The sequence below is a fragment of the Amborella trichopoda genome, chromosome 2 (assembly GCF_054954075.1).
Source record: "Amborella trichopoda isolate Santa Cruz 75 chromosome 2, AtrichopodaSantaCruz75HAP2 v2.0, whole genome shotgun sequence".
Taxonomy (NCBI): domain Eukaryota; kingdom Viridiplantae; phylum Streptophyta; class Magnoliopsida; order Amborellales; family Amborellaceae; genus Amborella; species Amborella trichopoda.
Window position 1 is genome coordinate 60,058,737 of NC_142337.1, and position 20,479 is coordinate 60,079,215.

At 33.4% G+C, this 20,479-nt stretch overlaps 1 protein-coding gene across 1 annotated transcript; it reads right to left on the reverse strand.

The window, feature by feature from the left end:
* Positions 1 to 608: 608 nt before the first annotated feature.
* LOC18445102 (uncharacterized) lies at positions 609 to 2,739 on the reverse strand. The gene is made up of 3 exons (XM_011629070.3): positions 2,340 to 2,739; positions 1,634 to 1,763; positions 609 to 1,528 (listed from the first exon to the last, which is right to left on the reverse strand). Exons 1-3 carry the CDS (start codon positions 2,470 to 2,472, stop codon positions 760 to 762), a joined length of 1,032 nt encoding a protein of 343 aa, XP_011627372.1. The 5' UTR covers positions 2,473 to 2,739; the 3' UTR covers positions 609 to 759.
* Between the last annotated feature and the right edge of the window lie 17,740 nt (positions 2,740 to 20,479).

Sequence of the window (20,479 nt, forward strand, 5' to 3'; positions counted from 1 at the left end):
CGTTCCCGTTAAATAGAGATCTCGATCCCAATGTATTGAGATCACGCTTCCTGTTCATACGAGATCTCGATCCGCTACTTTTACCCTCACATGAACTTGCTCCCCGACCTTGGGAGCTTTGAGCAGATGTCGCTCTGACGCTCATGCTCCCAAAACCGGAGCCTTTCACCCTCCCGCTCCCGCTAACTATGGTATATACTTGTGTTTGTGAGAGAGAAAAATAGTTGCATAGTCAAAGGGCTAGGCCTAGGCTAGGCCAGCCTAGGGCAGATAAAATTAAAGAAAAACAATACAACAAAAATGAAGGAATAAGAGCTGGGCGTGGCTGAACCAGGCCAGACATATTTTGACCTGGCCCTGGGCGTGGCCCAAGGTTTTTAGGGTCGGGAGCCACCCACACATGGTCACCCCAATCCACAGTAGGCGAAGTAGAGAGACAGAACGCAAGAAAGAGAGATTAAAGGAGAATACAAATAATAATAGAGGGGTAAGAAAGCGAGATTCGAAATAACAGAGAGAGGGGGGAGAGAGGCAAAAGGAAGAGGGCCCACACAAATCCAGGACGCTCTTAGTTTAGGATGAGATGGGGGAGAAAAAATGAACCAATGTCACTAAAAAAATATCGCGTACCCAAAAACGTTGGAACAGAATTTACAGGAGATCCACATCACACATCAACCATGCAGCAGCAGCAGCAGCATATGACTCCACTTGTTCACACACATTCATTCACGAGACACCTTCCTCGCTTTCTCCTTATTAAAGCCAAGAAAATACCTCCTCTCTCTCATCACCCATCATCTTCCCCGTTTCCCAATCCCAATCCCAATCCCAATCCCAATCCCAATCCCAACCCCAACCCAAATCCCCATCAAAACTCCACATATCACATTCCTTCTGGTTCAAACCCAACATTTTACGCACTCTCTCTGTGTCTTCACTCACTACACGTAACTCTCTCTCCTCACTCAACTCCAAAGTTTCATTGCACAAATCCAGCAGACTCTCTCCCTCATCACCTGACACCATCATCTCACCTTCTCTCTCTACATCTCCAACAAGCCCCAATCCCAAACTTTCACTCAAGATGGCACTCTCTCTCTCCACAACCCCCATCTCTCTGCATCTCTCCTCATTTTGACCATGCTTTACCATACCCATCTCTCTGTTTGCGCCTTCAATGTCTTTAAGGCCCTCATCACTCTTTGTAAGCAGAGTGCTGTTTTTTCGCCCTTCGTAACTGGGATCTCTGACCCCTCTTTCCTCATTTTCACCTGAGACAAAACCGTTCAACCCCTCTTTCTCTCTCCTCTCTCTAAAATCACCCACTTTGGACCTTGTACCAACTTTGTTTCCCCTGCCACCTTTCCTCTTCCCCCCACCATTAAACTTCTTGCCATGAAACAATACAGGAACACTAGCATTCAGCCTCCTCCATGTGTCAACTCTCCTACTGAGGTGAGAGTTCCAATAGTTCTTTATTTCATTATCAGTCCGCCCAGGTAAATACGCTGCTATCAAAGACCACCTGCAGCAAGGACAAAACCCACTTTTTTTAGAGAGAGAAAAGGAAAGACATAGAGAGAAAGCTTAGAAAGAGAGACAGAGGGAGGAAGGGTATTTCGATCTTTACCTGTTGCCTAAAGAGGCATGAAGTTTAATGATAACGTCTTCTTCTTCTTTTGTTATGTTCCCTCTTTTAAGATCAGATCTCAGGTAATTAATCCACCTCAACCTGCAACTCTTTCCGCATCTCAATAGACCTGAAATGAAGAGAGAACAGGTCTTAAAAGTTAAAGGGTGCGGTTCAACCTTAAACAATCCAATTAAGGCGCACCTCCAAAAATTTTATCTGTACATTAAGTAAACAAAAATCTTAAGATTATCTCAAAATCTATTTTCAATCTAATTATAAAATTTTAAACTTAAAAAATACTTAAAATAAAGTAGATCTATAAACATTTGAAAATATTAAAAATAGAGGGTCCAGATAATGTATCGTAAAATGAATTATTCTTAAGACTCAAATTTTTTTCCATATTCATATATCTCCATATCGAGATGATCAATTAGAGATTTTTTCAACATCAAACCAACCTTTTTTTAATAACCTTTTGAGGTGTATAAATCTGCATTTTAAGGTTGCAACCTTATATAATTTTTTTCTTTTCAAAGTTAAAACCCAAGTTAATAATGGACCAAACAAAGAGCCCGGCTCTGATTGTTAGTCTCAAACTCCATGGAAAATTTCATAGCATGTGTAACGTAAGGGCCTTGGAAGAGTCAACCAGCTCACCTTGACCACAAGTCATATAGAGAGAGAAAGAGAGAGAGAGGACCTGCATTTTTTGGTAGAGAACGCCATGAGCCTTCGCCATTAGCTTGAATGTAATTGATCAAAATCTCGTCTTCCTCTGTCGTCCATCTCCCTTTCTTCAAGCCCACCTTCTCACAACAGGGTGCTCTCCCCATTGTTAAAAGGTCATTGAGAGAAGAGAAAGAGTGGAGAGAGAGTTTTTTATTGGGCAATGGAAAGCAGTCGAGTCAGCAGCTCCCTATGAAGCTAGAGAGAGAGGTGGACAAGTTGTTGGAAGTCCCCAGAAAAGAGAACCGCAGCTTCGTATCATCGGCTTGCGACCTCTTCAAATTAAAATGATTTATAGAGAGATAGATGAGAAATGAATGTTTTGACTGAGAGACAGAGCCATGAGAGTTAAAAATGTTGGGTCATGCCTGTGTAAAATGCGCTATCAAACAAGTGTGAAGATAGTAGGCAAGAGTTTCAATTTTTTTTGGAATTTCGTGACTGTCGTGACTCATTCTGAACCGTCCATTTTAAAATAAATCTTATTTTTGTATAAAATTATAAAAAGATCTAAAACGGCATTTTTTATACAACTTACATCCAATTTAACTTTTTTTACTTTTGTTTTTTCAAAATAAACATTTTATATAAATACTCCGAATGAAAAAAATTCATTTTTTTAAATATAAATATCTTTTTTTTACGTAAAAATAATTTTGAACAGATTTGACATTGATTTTTAAATCCAATAGAATATTGCCAAAGCGCATATTCACATTGTTGAAGCACACATATGCCAGACAGCCTTTTGTAATTATCGGACCGCCCTTTTTAATTGATGACTGCACTTTTTATAGTGTCGCCCCCGAAGTTTTACTGTCGAACTGCACTTTGCACAGTATTTAAAAAAAAAAGTGAGAACAAAATTAAATTGAGGTAAATTGTATGAAAAGTCTACTCTTTTGTTTTTTTTTTTTATTTTTTTTTTTTAACTTTTATTTACTCATTTAAACCATTCAATTTGATTTCGAATAAAACTAGTTTTATAAGCTCTTTTACATAAAATAATGATCTCCTTATGAATAATTTCTTTTATTTATTTATATATATATATATATACATATACAAAAAGTAGGTCCACGATAATTTATGCTAGGGACCCGGTGTCCGTACTAGAGACAGGTACCCTATCGGCGTTTTGCCTCTACAAAATAAATGATCTTCAAGAGAGAGTGAAGGCGTGAAAGTTAATTGGCGGCTACATAGGGAGAAAGAGCTGTCGTAGAGTCGACGGTGAGGGATCCACACAATTAATCAACGCTAGAAAGAGATATTATGGAGGTTAGAGAGAGAGAGTGTGTTTTTATGGTGCCTGTGACGGAAGAGACTAGGGCTGGCCCTAGCAGCGAAGCCCGGGCCCGATAAACATAGGACCTGGGCCACATACAATCGCCAAAAGGGCCAGGCTAGGGCTAGGGCTATTGCCATCCTGGTTTGGCCTCTTTTAATTATTTTTTTCACTCTTTTTTAGCCTTCGCCCTATTAAGACCTGAGCGAACCCTATGGACTGAACCCAAGTCTGGGCACGACAAGTTAGACCGGAGCATAGGCCACGCGGCCATGGCCGGTGCTACCCTTAGGTGACAGAATGGCATGGAAGAGAGTGCGCACTAAATGTTGCTTGAGAGGGTGTGATTTGGAGAGAGCATTTTCCATGGGCTTGCGAGAGATTGCGTGAAGACATGCCCTTACCTATTTTTTCAAATACTTCAAGATTTAATTTTTTGAAAGTATTAGATGAATGGCATAAGTCAAAAAAAAAATCACGTAGTGATTAAGGCGTGAAGAGTACTACCACCACGACCCCCACCCCGTTTTGACGTGAAGCCGAACTCATTTTAAAAAACTATGGTTTGGGCTACAAAATAAGGTACGAAGATCGGTCCTCCTTGTGATTTTTAATTTTTAATCTATTAGTTTTGTTGAGACCCGACCTAGAGGCCCAAACTAGGCTCCAGAGCAGGCCCGTCCAGGCCCATGGTTTCCAGGTAGTTCATGCTTAAGACTGGAGAGTTCGAGAGAGAGAATACGTGGGCGTTAGGGAGAGAGAGAGAGCGTAATGCGCGGTAGCAGGGGTATGGGATGGGCGGCGAGGGGAAATACACGTACGAGAATTTAGAGAGAGAAAGAGAGATGGTCGTGGCTCACGCCCGCGCCAAGATAGAGCCACGGGCCTCAATTCCCCACGTTGCGTCCACGCCTACGGACGTACAATGCCTTCCCCGTTCCCCTCATTTAAGCATTCCATTTAATGCTCCCATCACCTATCTCTCTCTCCCTCTCCTTCTCCTTCTCCCTCTCTCCTTCGTGTCGTGTCAATTCCAAATCTGGAGTATGTAGTTAAATATGGGATATTTTTGCAATGCACAACTAATTTATTTCCGACCAGTAATTGACAAGATTCTCATTTTTTTACAGTAAAGAATAAGATCCAGTACATGCCAAGATTCTCATGTTTTACATAATATCCTCCGATGCAAAAATCGTCCAGATTTAACAGCAAACCGCGATTGAATAGGGCCGTTTTCGGTTTTGAACCGTTAGGGTGATCAATTAGTATTTTAAAAAAAAATTAAATAAATATATATAATTTTTTTAAAATAAAAAATTTAATTTGTAATGTATTTTTAAATATTCTTTACATTATGGTAAAGATTAAAAATTGTTTTGATCATTAATATTTAGTTTTTTAAAAATAGCTTTTAGAAAATATATAATGAGTTAAATCCATTTTTGTCATTAATTTTCGACGTCATTTGAATGTGTTTTGTTTTAATCATTCTTTATATGTTTTTCATATTTTAGTAGATTTAGTTATTTTATTTTTCTTCAACACTTTTTTGATCGTTCGGAACTTGTCTGATTAGTACAGTTGAATCGGCTGATTAAACCGCTTCCAGACCCATGTTCGGTTAATCGTTCCCGTTCGATTTTGCGAACATTAATATCCGTTCTCTCTTATGAACCAAAGGTCTGTTGATCCTTGTTCCTTATTGTAAAACAAATACTAGGAATAATAAATTTATTTTAAAAAACATTTTTTTTAGACAATATTTTTTTTAATGAAATTAGGTCATTGGTGAAATATTTTATTTAAATGATAAAAGTTAAAATGAGGCTAAAAGATTTCCCACTCCCATATAAGTATTCTAACTATTTACTCCCTTGTGTACCATACATGCTAGAAACACCTTTTGGATCTCAAATGTTAAGGATGTAATATGTATGACCCATAGACTAAATTTAAGAATAAAAAATTTCGAAATAAATTCCCTATGTACTAAAAATAAAATGACTCAATTGAACATAAACTGGTCAATTTTTGAAGAGCTAGATCTAAGCGTCACAAAACTAAAATTCAATTTTTTTTTTATTTGTTTATTTTTTTATTTTTTTGAAGATAATTGTAGCTTCCAAATGTTAAACTAAAATAATAAATCCAAATAGATGTTTTGCGTGAGGGAGTAGATCAGAGTACTCTCCAATAGAATCATAGTACACGTGGTCCAAAATGTAATAAACGTGACTTTTTATTTTGTAGTCATTTAGCAAAATAATGTCATTCAAACCGTTTACTTTTTTTTTTGACAAGGTCATATAATTTTTTTAATCTCTAGAGCGTACAAGCATGAATACATTCAAACCTTTTTACTTATTAAAACATCAAAACTATTATCCATCCTTATCTAAAATTTATGCATGTATTGTATAACAAAGACTCGAATAATAATTTTATTATAATTTTTTTAGACAAGTCCTTTTTTTAATAAAATTAGGTAATCGGTGAAATATTTTATTGAATGATAAAAGTTCAAATGAAGCTAAAAGATTTCCTACTCCCATTGGAGTATACTAACCATTTACACCCTTGAGTATAATACATGTTAGAAACACCTTTTAGATCTGAAATTCTGGGTTGTAATATGTATAACCCATAGACTAAGCTCAATATTTAACTTTGAAACACTTAGATATGAATGTTCAATACTTGGAGGATATACCCAAAGGAGCATGGATACTTGGTATGTAAATATATCATTGTAAACATTTTTTTTTTTTTACATAACCAATCACCAAATAGTGAATTACATATTTACCTAAACTTATGCGGTGTTTATAAATGCGAAAAAAAGTTTATATAAGGTTGCAACTTTATCTTATAAAAGTAAAGTGCAACATAAAAATCAAGTAGAAAAGTGTATTTTGAAGTTGGAAAAGCTTCCAATGATCCTCTCGACTTTGAGATGTACAAAAAAAACAAAGAATTTCAAGTCTTAAAAATAATGCATCTTGCAACGAGTTATTTACACCATCTATTTGCAATATTTTCAAATATTTATATGCTTTTTAGAATTTTAAATTTCATGGGATTTCCAAAACCATCATAAAGTTTTTACACCAAAATTTGCAAGCTCCGAACACAGTGATAGTAGCTTTTAGCAGGAGCGACTTAATCTCTCTCCCTCTCTCTCTTCCCCAACCCTCTTTCCCCTACCTGTAACGGCATGTAAATAATGCTTTCTACTTATGCTAGTTTCTGTATACGCCATTGCATTCCACAAAAATGCGTAGAAAATTCATGATGTTTGTATGCACACGCACATACAAAGAGAGAGAGAGAGAGAGAGAGCGTAATGATATGGTTTAAATATTACATGTAATTGGAGGAAGATAAATGGAAAAAGTTTATATAAGGTTGCAATTTTAAAATGTAGAATTAAAGGCGCACTTCAAAAATCGATCATAAATGATTGTTTGGATGCTGGAAAACCCTCTAATTGATCATTTCGATATCGAGATGTATGAATATGAAAAGAAAAAAGATTTTGAGTCTGTAAAATAGTGTGTCTTGCAACATATTATCTTGACTGTCTATTTTCAAGATTTTCATGTGTTTATAAATTTATTTGATTTGAACCATTTTTAGAATTAAAATTTTATAAATAGAGATGAAAATAGATTTTCAAATCATCCTAATAATTTTTTATGTCAAAATCATATTTATGATAGAATTTATAGATGCCCCTTATTTAGATTGTTTAAAGTTGCAACTTTATGCAAACCGCACCCATTTAATACACTTGTCGGCAGATCTATTAAAATAGTGTCCTTTCTATCCACTTTCTTTCTCTTCCCTCCCCTTTTATTTCCATTTTTGTCTTTCGTAATAATATTGTTCATTATGTATGTCACTCGACTCTTTGTCCAAATGTATCATAACTTTTTGCATGTTGATGTTGCAAATCTCAAATGCCCATCTAGTGAATTACAAATTTTGATCACGGTCACTGGGTTTTAAAACACTTGGCTGTACAGATAAAAGCAATGTTTTAAAACCCGAATCGGTCGGATGGATTGTTTATGTTTAAATCCATGTTGGATCGGTGGGATAGATTGTTTACGTTCAGATCCATGTCGGATCGTTAGATTAGCAATTCAGATTAGGTTTCGAACAGTGCAAATCGATGTTTTAGATAAATGTTAAAAATATACATGAAATATAATTAAAATTAAAATAGAGGTTTAAAAAGTGCGCACCTATAAAAACATTAAATAAACTTAAAAAAAAAATGTAAAAATGAGTTTTAGGGGAAATCATATAAGTATCTATACTATCCCGAAACCGATTTGGTCTCACCTATTTCAATCTGAATGTGATCCAATTTTAAAACACCAAATAGCCAATGACGATTCTCGCCACCATCAATCAACCTTGTATCGTTGAATCAGGGTTACCACTTAAAGGCATATAATCAAAGGTTCCAAGTTGGTGAGATCATTGTTCAAAGTTGGCATATAATTTTTTTTTTTTTTTTTGGAAAAAAGAATTCAAGCTTAATTGATTAACGCTTGACCATTTGCAACGCTCAATTTTTACGAAAAGTAAAGACTCTCTCCCCACTTACTCACCCAAGAAATCAAGATGGCATCATTTTTAGAATGACCATCTAAAACGGGAAAACCATAATAAGTCGAGCTCCAAGGCAAGTGCTGACAATGAGTGATGACAAGTGAACTACATTTCCCTTGCCCTAGCGTGGCCCTAGTGTTTGAAGTTTGTCCCCCTAAAAAACTTGCTCAAAAAATAAAAAGAATGAAAAAGAAAAAAAAGGAACAACGGGGATTAAACAGACCGATTAATTCCTTGGTTGTTTTGGTCCAAGGCACTAATTGGATTTAGTTGTAAACTAGTCAAAATTAATGCTTGATTGGTTTTTGACCTATCAGATCAATTGGTTTTGAATTGTTGGACAGCAAGTAAAGTTGAATAACTTTTTAAAAAAATATGTCTTTTCTTAAATTATTATCTAATATTGCCTTAATTTTAACAAGATAGGACCGTTGAGCAGTTCGATAGCCGGTCCAATCATAATAATAGTCATATACTATAAGGCTGAGAGTACTTACAATATATATAAAAAGGATAAGTATTTTATGGGGGTTGGACTACATTTCTACAATATACGGTCCCAATGTATAAAGCATCCATCTTAAAGATGGACCCAAATAGGTGGTCCATCTAAAAACAATCGAAACTAACGGTCCAAATATTTTTTTTTATAAGATCATTATTTTCATTTCTTAAAATTTATTCACATATTTATATTTGTGATCTCCATGTTAGAGATTACATGTCCTTAAAAATAGAGTTCAAAAATCTATCTCACAAATAGATTTTTACTAGTGGACTCATAGAAACCATGTCCATATAAAAATGATAGAATCGCCCCGAACCATTAGAGTTGTTGGGCCATTATATGTTGCTCTTTTCAAACTTTGGACATAGTTCATTGCACACCAGCAACCACCCAATTTCACATCAAATGCATAAACATGATTTGACCTTATTATACTAAGAGAAAGTATATAATGAGATCATTTAGCTTTGATACAAGGTGACCACAATTAATCTTGACCATTGGATATGAAATTGAGTGGTTGCAATAAATTGACCAAACTCAAAATTCAAAAAAAAAATTTGAACTTTGTGACACACCCAAACTATCAGATTTCACATCATATGGTTATAACTTATAAGTAATTGTGACATCTATTTACTAAAGGAAAATGGTCTCATTGTATAGAATCCCCACCCCGCTAAATATTGGATGCCAGAAAATGCAGTCAATGAGTGCAACATTGAAAACAACACTACAATAAATTTAACATCATCTCAGCCATTGATGCCAATAAAGGACAACTTCTTATTCATTCTTGTGCTTAAACACATTCCAGTCGTCCATTATTAACATCCAATGGATGCGATGTTTACCACATAAATTTCACTGCATTCATTGCATGCATCTAATCTCCAATTCAGAATGCAAGGGTTACTCCATAATTCTTTCCAATTTATTACCATGATACTGAGAGTCTTGGAGGATTCGCATTTTTAGAGTTGTGTGCATTTGTGAGAACCATTTGTTGCTTGTCAGCACAATTATTCAACAATACTTATTATGGTAAAAAGTTTATATAAGGTTGCTATCTTAAAAATGTAGAATTAAATACGCATCTAAAAAATCCATGGAAAAATTTTGTTTTAATGTTAAAAAACCTTGTAATTTATCATCTAAAAAACAAAATGTATGATTACGAGAAAAGTAAAAGATTTAGAGTCCCGGAAATAATGCATTTCGTAGCACATTATCTAGACCGTCCATTTTCAAGATTTTCATATGTTTATAGATCTATTTGATTTTCCCCATTCTTGAAATTTAAAATTTTATAATTAGATATGAAAATAAATTTTCGAATAATCTTAAAAATGCTTTACACCATAATTATAATAAAATTTGAAGGTGCGCCTTAATTGGATTGTTTAAAATTGCAACCGCATAAAAACCACACGATAGGCCTAGGTATAATGAGATTGAGAAATTGGGAGACGCAAAAAGATGGGAGACATGGAAAAGGATTAAAGCATAAATTCCATACATATGGGATTTTGACCTTTTTGATTTTTTGAAAGGGTGGGGTTTGTATAGAGCCGAGGCTCTAAACAATCAAAGTAAAGCACATCTTCAAATAGTGTAGAGAAATATGGTTTTAATACTGGAAATGTTTGTGATAGCTTTAAAATATATTTTCATATTTAGGTACAAAATGTAAAGTTTAAAAAATGGTGTAGATTGAGTAGAATTATGAAAACTTGAAAATCCTGAAAATTGACGGTCCAAAAATACGTTACTAGACACACTATTTTCAATACTTGAAATTCATTTTTTTCTCATGTGCATATATCTTGAAGTCAAGATGATCAATTTGAGGATAGTCGAGGATCAAAACAGCCTCTTTAAGTGAAATTTTTGAGGTGGGCTCTAATTTGGTTGTTTAGATCCTCAACTCCATTTGAACTTTTTTCTTTTTGATATTGGAAGAAATTTATAGAGTGAAGGAGAGAGAGAGGTAGTGCAAAATCCATGTTCAATACCAGAAATATTAAATGTCTCTAGGTATAATCAAATGGGTCCCTTCTCTCTCTCTCTAACTTTGTTTAATATTCTACCATTGTCTCTTTTGGCAGGTGGAATGGCAGAGTCCTGAAGGCCATGGATGGGAGGGCTCACAATGAGTGCGTCAAAAAAATGAGTGCACGGAATCACAGCTCTGAATCAAACGGTTCACAAGGTGTAGTCCTTTTCTTTAAGAGATTTTTCTTCGCCACAACATGAAAGATAAAATAGTCATTTTTAAAAGGGTGCGGTTTGTATAGAGCCTACCTTCACATAGTGTTGGGAAGTGTGGTTTAAAATAGCTAGGCTTTAAACAATCAAATTAGACCCTACTTTCAAATAGTATCGAGAAATGTGGTTTCAATGTTGTAAATCTTTGTGATAACCTTAAAATATATTTTTATATTTATTTATAAAGTTTAAAGCTTCAAAAGTAGTGTAGATCGACATATCTATGAAAACTTGAAAATTAACCGTCCAAAAATGCATTACAAAATACACTACTCTAAACTTGAAATCCATTTTTTTCTCATGTCTATGTATCCTGTTGTCGATAGGATCAATTTAAAGATATTTGGGCATCAAAACTACCTCTTCTAGTGAAATTTTTTAGGTAGGCTCAAATTTGATTGTTTAGAGCCTCAGCTCTATATAAACTTTTCGCTTTTTAAAATAAACCTGTGGTGACCCATTTTTAAATAATGGGAAAAGTTTATATAAAGTCGAGGCTCTAAACAATCAAATTAGAGCATACTTCAAAATTTTCACTAGAAAATATTGTTTTGATGTCCAAATATCTTCAAATTAATTATCTCGACTTCAATATGCATGGTCATGAGAAAAAAATAGATTTCAAGTTTTGGAAATAGTATATTTTGTAACCCATTTTTGGACCATCAATTTTCAAGCTTTTTCAAATTTTCATAGATCTCTCAATCTACACTATTTTTGAAGCTTTAAACGTTATAAATAAAGATGAAAATGTAGTCTAAGGCTATCACAAAGATTTCCAGTATTGAAATTGCATTTCTTGATACTATTTAAAGGTAGGCTCTAATTTGATTGTTTGGAGGGTAGGCTCTATACAAACCGTACCCATAAATAATTGCAATAAATACAATAAACCCCGTTTTTTTTGTCCAAAAAATAATAATTGCAATATAGAAATGGGGTTGAGGTCAAGGTGGTGAGACCCTTATGACTTGATATCCCTCTCAATTTCCATTTCTTTTAATTCTAACATTTTTTGATAACTACTAAAAATTTCAAACAAAAAAAATTTCTTAGCCACTATTAACAATTAAACATTAAGGGGCCGTTTGGATACTTGGAAATATATTTTCTATGAAATATATTACAGGCGTAATTCATTACTACGTAATACATTACATGCAAATGGATTGTCATTGTTTGGGTAGTATCTAGATGAAAGTTAGGAAATACATTGTTTTTGTTTGTCTATGTATGGAAGATTTATGAGAAATGCATTACCATCCAAATATAAAAAAATGGCTATGTTTGGCTAACATGATTAGAATTTGGTTTCAACATGATAAGTCATTGGAATAACATGATTTTATTATGATAAGCCTTGTTTTTATTTATTTTTTGTAGAAGTCTTTCAAATGTCTCTCTATAGATAATTTCCAATCAGCAATAAATTTATGATACTAAAATCAAAATCTTTAAAAAATGAGAAGAAGTTTGATTAGTAAACTAGAAGCTTTGGTAATTGCAGTAGAAAATTTTGAATCATTGGAGGAGACTAAAGAGCTATATTATTTCAATTGAGCTTTTACTAATATCTTATGAGGATTATGTTGTGTGTAATTTTTTATTATGATTGTGTTGTGTAATTTCACATCGATTATCAATTATTATTTTTATTATTTTTGTTTTTATATGAGAGGCGCGCTATAACCCAAATTGGGGAGAGAGGGATGTAGAAATTTTTTTTATTATAATTGCATTAGAAAATTGTCCCTAGTAAAGTTCTACAACTGTTCAAATCAATTTAGATTTCTCCTTACTTTCACTTACCAATTATTGAAAATTATTAAAAAAATTTATTTTATATGAGAGTCAAATGAAGGCTACAACCAAATTGGGGAGAGAGGGATGTAGAAATTTTTTATTATGATTGCAATAGAAAATTGTCATCGTACACACATTCAAATCAATTTGGATTCTATTATTCAAATCAATTTAGATTCCCATTTTCATATCCCCTACTTTCACTTTTTACTTACCTTAATAATTATACAATCCAAGGCATATTTGAGAGAGATAAATGTTTTTTAAGAGGAAATATGGCACAAAGATATTTCCAAAGATTATTTGTCAACCTCGGGATAGATTTTTCACGGCGTGATTTAGTTATTTATTTGGCAAATTTTAAGTAATTTCTTTTCATTTCCTTACGATTAAAGTATACTCAACCACTGTAAATATCATATTTCCTAATTTATTGTCACGAAATAGATTTTTATATACCAAACAGCCCCTAAAACAAAAAATAAACAATTGCCATCAGTGCTGTCTATCACAACGGTCTTGTGGAATCGATACAACCACGCCCTCTTTTAGGTCCTCTGTCTCTCACAACGGTCTTGTGGAATCCATACAACCACGCCCTCTTTTAGGTCCTCTCTCTCTAGTCTAGTCTAAACCCACTCCCCTGTCTCTCTATCTAATCCACTTCTTGACAATATTGGTCATCTCGAGCAAATCACTCTCTTTTCCTTCTTGAACTCTCTCTAAGTGCGTGTGATAATTTTCTGTCAATGTCTATGGGTTTTTTTGCCGCTAACTTTTCTAAATTATAATAAACACATGAAAATTGGTACCTTGAAAGCTAGGGATCCTGTTTAATGAATTGTGGTCTTAGCATTTTTACCCGTTTGGCATTAGAAAAGCTAATATATATATATATATATATATATTGTTAGTCTCAATAAAAAAAATAAATAAATAAATAAAATCGATAAATAATTTACTTAAATCTGTCCTTAAATCATAGAGGACTTAAAGTTCTATATAATCCAAAGCATCTAGTGACATGCTATCTTAAGAGTCATTTTTGGTGAATCTCATTCACTCTTTTTTCATCATTCTCCTTTGTTTACTTTAGGGCTTAGCCTTTTTTTTATAGATAACCATTTAGTTTGTAACTCTCACATTTATGGTCTATAGGAGTTGGGATCGAAGTATAACTCATGCCTTAATTCCCTTAAATACATCTAGTTAGGATTAACTGGTGTGTGCATCTAATTAGGATTAACAAGTTGTAACCAAACTGTTAATTCTTTGTAATGAGTTAAACCTATCATTAGTGCACTAATGACTCACATAATAGGATATCATCCAAGCAATCTTATAATTTGATAAAAGATATTTAGAAATTAAATAATTTTGTACATCTATAATATAGAAAAACAACTCTTACCAAGAATCCAAACACATTACTGGGTTTTCCCAACAGTACAACATCCTATAGAAGCTCAAAAAATAGATCCTAGCATATGCCATTTTCTCATGTCAACCAAATGAGATTTCACATATACTACACAATATGGTTTTTGTACTATTAGTGAAAAATAAATTCTTGAGATAAAAGAGCTTGAAAGGTCATATTTTCGATATATATATATATATATATATATATAATGTTTTAATATCATAATATTATATAATGTTATTATGTTATTGTATATTATTATATACAAGAGTATTACTATTATAATGTGATAATATAATAAAAATATAAATATAATGTTATTACAGTTGTTGATGGTTTGTAACTTTACTTCAAAGAGGAAATAGTGAAATGGGAAAATAAGTTTCAACTTTCCTCCAATACTTTAATTGTCAAATGGGTGAAAAGTATATTAAGTGTGAGACTTTCCCCATTATCAAACACCCCGTACCTTCTTTCTGTGTCTATGATATGTGATACGTGGGCTCTTTGGAACCCGGCAAACGCAAAAGAACTCATTAACTGTGATGTGCTTTGCCGATGGGTCGAAACATCAACCAATACAACGTACCGAAGCTCAAATTGGCATATTCTATCTTAGAAAAGCAGCCACAAAGGAACTTTATAGTGGTCAAAGTCCCCACTGTATACTAACTATTTAAAGAGCATCAATTGATTTATGAAAAGAGCCATTCTTTTTTTAGAAACTGCAAGCATTTAAAGATGTCTGTCGATGTTACAAAAAGACACCACAAGCCATGTATACATGGCATATTTCAAAAAAAATATATACAAAAAACAAGAAGACAAGTAGACTTATAGCTAAGATGAACAACCAATTTTGACACTGCCTTATGGCGGTTGCTTTTTTAAACTGTTTTTTAAAAAATGGGTAGGGGCTTATCTTTGAATTACCCCAAAAATAAAAAAAATATAGAGATTGGATCCCTTTCACATGATAAAAAAAAACATCTAGCAAAAGGTGATTTTCAAAACCCAACATAGGTTTTGAGCACTTTAAGGGTTTACGCTATGAAGTAAATTAGAAATGGGTTTTGTTAAGCTACACCACTTGTAGTATAGGCATTAGAGTAGTGCTAAATATTTTTAGACATTTAGATACTTTTATCCTATGGTATAATAACTTTTTGTTTAGGGGTATTTTAAATAATTAAACATGAGTAAACTAAAAATTCATAATAGAAACAAAACCATTTATTAACAACAGTGGACAGTGACATCACCTATGTGGTGTGTGACATTACCCACACGATGCATTAATTGTTTTTAACTATTAATAGAATATCGCTATTTTTATAAAAATATCCATTTTACCTTTTTAAATGACTAAAAATACCCCTACTTGAAAAATTTGTATTATAATTCAAGGGTATTTTAATATTAAAAAATGTTGAACAATTTAAAGGTCTACACCACACCAAGTGGTATAGCCTAACAAAACCCAAAATGAGTAATGATCTTATAAGACCCTCTCCATTCTATAGATGTGTGCCAAATTTAATAGTGATTCTTTGGGGTTCTACACACATGAGTGAGGGAGGATCCTATAGGATCATTTCTCTTCTTTTTAATATTTATCTATTCTCTCTCTAATTCTTTTTTATCTCTTTTTTCTCTCTCTACAATCTCATCTTCGTTTCCATAGAGAGAGTAATCAAACACTGATTTTGGCTATTGCAAAACAGATGACATGATCTATTTAAGGAAACAATGATGAGATTGTAGAGAGAGAAAGAAGAGATAAAAAAGAATTAGAGAGAGAAAAAAGAGAAAAATATTAAAAAAATTTAAAGAGGAAATGAAGAGATAATTAGAGATGAAAAAGATAAATATAAATAAGATGAGAAAAGAACTTACAGCATTTTAAGTGCTGGATAAGATGAGTTAGTTTTTAAGGTACTTAAAATGTCGTATAGTGGGTTTTAGTTTTTAATTGGCTTCACGGTATGGCCTGAGTTTTACGGTAGTTAAAGTACGGTAATATTCTTTGGAGTTACTACGGTATTTTAAATACCGTATAAAATAATATGTATTACGGTAATAAGACTACCGTGAAAGTCATTTTAGTCCAAAAAAAGCCAAACAATGAGAAAAAATGGTATAGACGAGATAAACAAAAGTTTGGGGTTTTTGTTTTTCAATTAACCTTAAATTAAGGTATATTTGGGATAATTTCCCTATATAATATACTATATATTAATATATATTATATAATTTATGTAATATAATATATTTTATTATACAATAATATAATTTATTATACAATAATATAATTTATTATATATTATATAATAAAATATAACTAATAAATAAAGCAGAAATCTTCATAATAATGCTAAGATTTATATTAACATGAAGTACGAAAACTAAAATGATCTAAGATCATAAAGACTGCCCAAAGTAGATCTCTTGTAGAGACTTCTAGAAGATAGAAACCAGCCCTCACTATAAAGAGAATGGTTGTGGGACTCGGACTCAAGAAGGACATGTTATTCTTACAAAATAAAAAATCACCGACAGCTGAATATCGAAAAATATCGTGCTGACAACAAATTTCACGACCATGACAGTAACGGCTTTTATATTGTCAGCTGTTTTCGGTAGATTGATGCTGTTCGGTGTTTCTTTCAGTAAACGTTTAAAGAGAAAGATAGAATCAGCTGATAAGTGCCTTGATTCATAGTGATAAATTTTTGTTTTGGTATAAAACATAGATAATTATCCTTATCGAAGACGATTCCGAATCTTCTCTAAATAAACATAAATCATTCGGCACATCATAGGAATTTCCCAAAAAGTCAAGCATATATATATATATTATAATAGATGCAATTACAATGGCATAAAGATCACTAGCCTCCATTGAGAGTTCCTGCATTCCACATTGAGTTATACTTGTTGATGCAAAACTTGCACCCTTGTGTGAATTCCAATCCACAATATCAAGCCACACAGATAAATATGCTACCCTTCTAAGGAAGTACACATGAGCACCTATAATATTGTGGAATTCATGGTATTCAGCTTAAATAGTGGAATCCGAAGTGCTTGCAAGGTCTCGAAATGAAACCTGCCTTTAACTAACAAGCCAAACACCTCGATCACTATATGAAATATCAAACACCCTATATTTCATGGAATCTCTCTCTCCAGTATGTATTTTTAAACATGGTAATATTATATTATCATCATTATCTGAGTGTTATCCCAACTATTAAAGATTGACTAAAGGATAATATATACAATATATTTTTTTAGAAAAAATTACGTACGGCCCCCTTTTCTTGCCTTATATCACTAGATAGGTCATATCTTCACGAAAATTACGCCGAACACCCCTCCAGGAGAGGCCCTTTCTTGTTTTCCTTTACTGCCTCACCAATCCAATATTGCTAAAATTAGACATGAGACTTCTCACACTTTTTTTGTATTTTTCAAAAACAGATCGACATTTCTATTGCCGAATAGTCTTTTAGGGCCTTTTTGATAATTGGAAGGTAAATGTTTTCTGAAAATTGGAAGTTCTTCTTTGCTAAGAAGAAGGAAGTTATTTAAAGAAGTTTTGAGAGTATATGTTTGAACTTGCTGAAATGTTAAAAAAGTTTTAGGTTCCTATACATAGCTAAACACCGGGAAAAAAAATACGCGAAGGATTGAAACTCTATTTATGTAATTCTTTCAATCTAGAATATACTGCTCTAGCCTAGCTAGAGGAATAGAAAGACAAGGAGACATGATAACGAGGATCGCCGACGGAACGAAATAGAAACCGCACCCTTTTTTATTATCTTTGCTTTTGTTCGAGTGTGTGCTTGTTAGTTTTGCCAATTGGAATGGTGTATACCTAGAGTCTTAGGAGCTTATTATCAAGTCACTTCTACACAGTGAAGAAATTGGGCTTTCCATTTTTTTTTCTTTTTCTTGAAACCGTTAACTGAATTTGGTCTTTCCAAAGTTCAAGTCAATTAAGATATGTTTTGTCCTTTGTTGAATCAGTAAGTAATTCCCATTCATCTTGGGGTATTTGTGGCCTAAAATCCATTAGCTCCAAGTGTCAACTCAAAATTCACAATAAAATCTTGATTTTCTCATTGAAAGGATTTTATTTATGTTAGAGAAAATAGTGTTTTCAAATATTTACAAAATAAGGGTCCAAATTTTTATTTATTTATTTTATTTTCTTTCTCACTCAAAAAATATTTTAAAATAAGCTAGTGCTTTGTGTAGAGAAAAAAAAAAACCCATGTGACGAGAGGGACAAGTGGCCATTGAGAAGCAACACTTGTCATTTCTCTATCTGCATGTGTCTCTCTCTATTTTCCCTTTTGTAGCTATATTTATAGAAAGGGTTTTGGGAGGTTGGGGCATCATGCACGAGCTCTCTTTCTCTCCCTGAAATCTCTTTCTCTCTCTTATGCTTCCTGGTGACCTGGGTGCGAGGATGTGCTTCTCATATCTGTAAGATCCCTTCAGAATCACAGAATCAACCCAAGCACCGTATTGCATCTCGAAGGAGCTCTCTATCTCTCTATATATATTATTGCTAACAACTGTTTGCAGGAACGTTGTGTTTCATCTTGGGTTATATATTGTTGGAAAACTCTTTTTAAGCTACATTCTCTCTCTAAAAGGCTATCAAATTGTACCTGCAAATTCATAGGCATTGGTGACTTTGTTTCAACTTTTTTCTTTATCTTATGCATCTAGAAATACTACAAGAAGGTTGGGAAGTATTATATGAGCAAAGAAAATAGTTATTGGATATTTTCTTATATCGTTGGAATGATTTTTAATGGGTGCATGCTTACTGAAAATTTCTTTTGGATTGCTTAGAAGAGTTTATCAATAGCTGCAATTGATTTTTGGTCGAAGATTCTTTAGTGGATTACAAGCTTAGGGATATTTGTACATCCTCTTGAGTTCCAAAGAATTTACAGCAACTTGTTGTGGGTATTTTGATAAAAATAGCATGTTGTATGTTTGTTGATATTTATGATTGAGTTCAAAATCCATCTTTGCATGGTGATATAGCTCTATGTACTTTTGAAAATCATAAAGATCCATTGTATTTGGGTTAACAATTTATTGAGTCCATTGAATCTATTGAAGGATGTTTCAGTCATTGTTAACAATGGAAGAGACACAAAATCACAAGAAAATTCAAGTCTAGAGCGAAACCGGTAACTCAAAGTAATCACGAAAGCATCCAATATAGGGCCATGTCTAGTTCAACTACAGATTTTTCAGGGTGCTTATGAAATTGGATTTAACAAAGCATGAAAACTAAGGCTGCCAATGTGACATGCTTAGTCTAGGCCATGGTGCTCCTGGAACCAACCCAAACTTTTATGGCTAGGCTAGGGCTGGCTTGGGCTAGAATAGTATAAGCTAGGCCTGGCTTGAAACCAGCCCAAAACCGTGCTTAGACTAGGGGGCTGCAGGTTGACTCGGTAAAGACTTCAACGCATCGTATAAGAGTATACGAAAGTTGGTGAAATCAAGGAATGTGAAGTCTTATGGGCACGATAGTTACGCACGAAATAAATCTTAAGATAAATACTCACGTGAAAGAATTATCTCATATGGTTAGGTGTGGAAATATTTTCACACCAATTGATCCAACGACATTTTTCAAGCAGCTGTTTGGTGTGATAATATTCCAACACCTAACCACACATAAAAATATTTTCACAAGAACCAAACGTGATATACTGCAATAATTAGAGTATGTAGTCTAGTTTCGAAGGCAAAAGATGATACATGATATTTGACTAACATGGAAGACCACAAGGACATGCTTACTGGTTCATATCCACGTGACCATAAAGAAAAATGTTTGCTCTACCACATGAAAGAGCTACATTTATTTTGGAAACAAGGAACAATGATAAAAAAAACTAGGGATTAAGACTGTCGTTACTTTTAGTGAAAGGTGGCTGAGAAGGTGAGTGAGAGTTGAAGGATTGAGGAGATATAAATGAGCATAGAATCAGGGTAGAGGTTAATTCTTAGTGTTGATCTATATATCCACAATATTCCAAGGAAGTACCATCAAAACTTAAAAGGGTTAGCCCTATGATGTATTGCGCATGCAATAATTGGAGCAAACTTTACATTTCTTTCCTTCTGCCTTTTAACTTATCTTGGGAGAGCTATATAATG

Bases quoted from the DNA above. Each gene is read 5' to 3' on its own strand.
- LOC18445102 (XM_011629070.3), bottom strand. From the start codon at position 2,472: ATGGGGAGAGCACCCTGTTGTGAGAAGGTGGGCTTGAAGAAAGGGAGA. The intron at 1,764-2,339 runs GTCCTCTCTCTC...TCTTCATTTCAG, and splicing joins TTCTCTACCAAAAAATGCAG to GTCTATTGAGATGCGGAAAG. The intron at 1,529-1,633 runs GTAAAGATCGAA...TCCTTGCTGCAG, and splicing joins CATGCCTCTTTAGGCAACAG to GTGGTCTTTGATAGCAGCGT.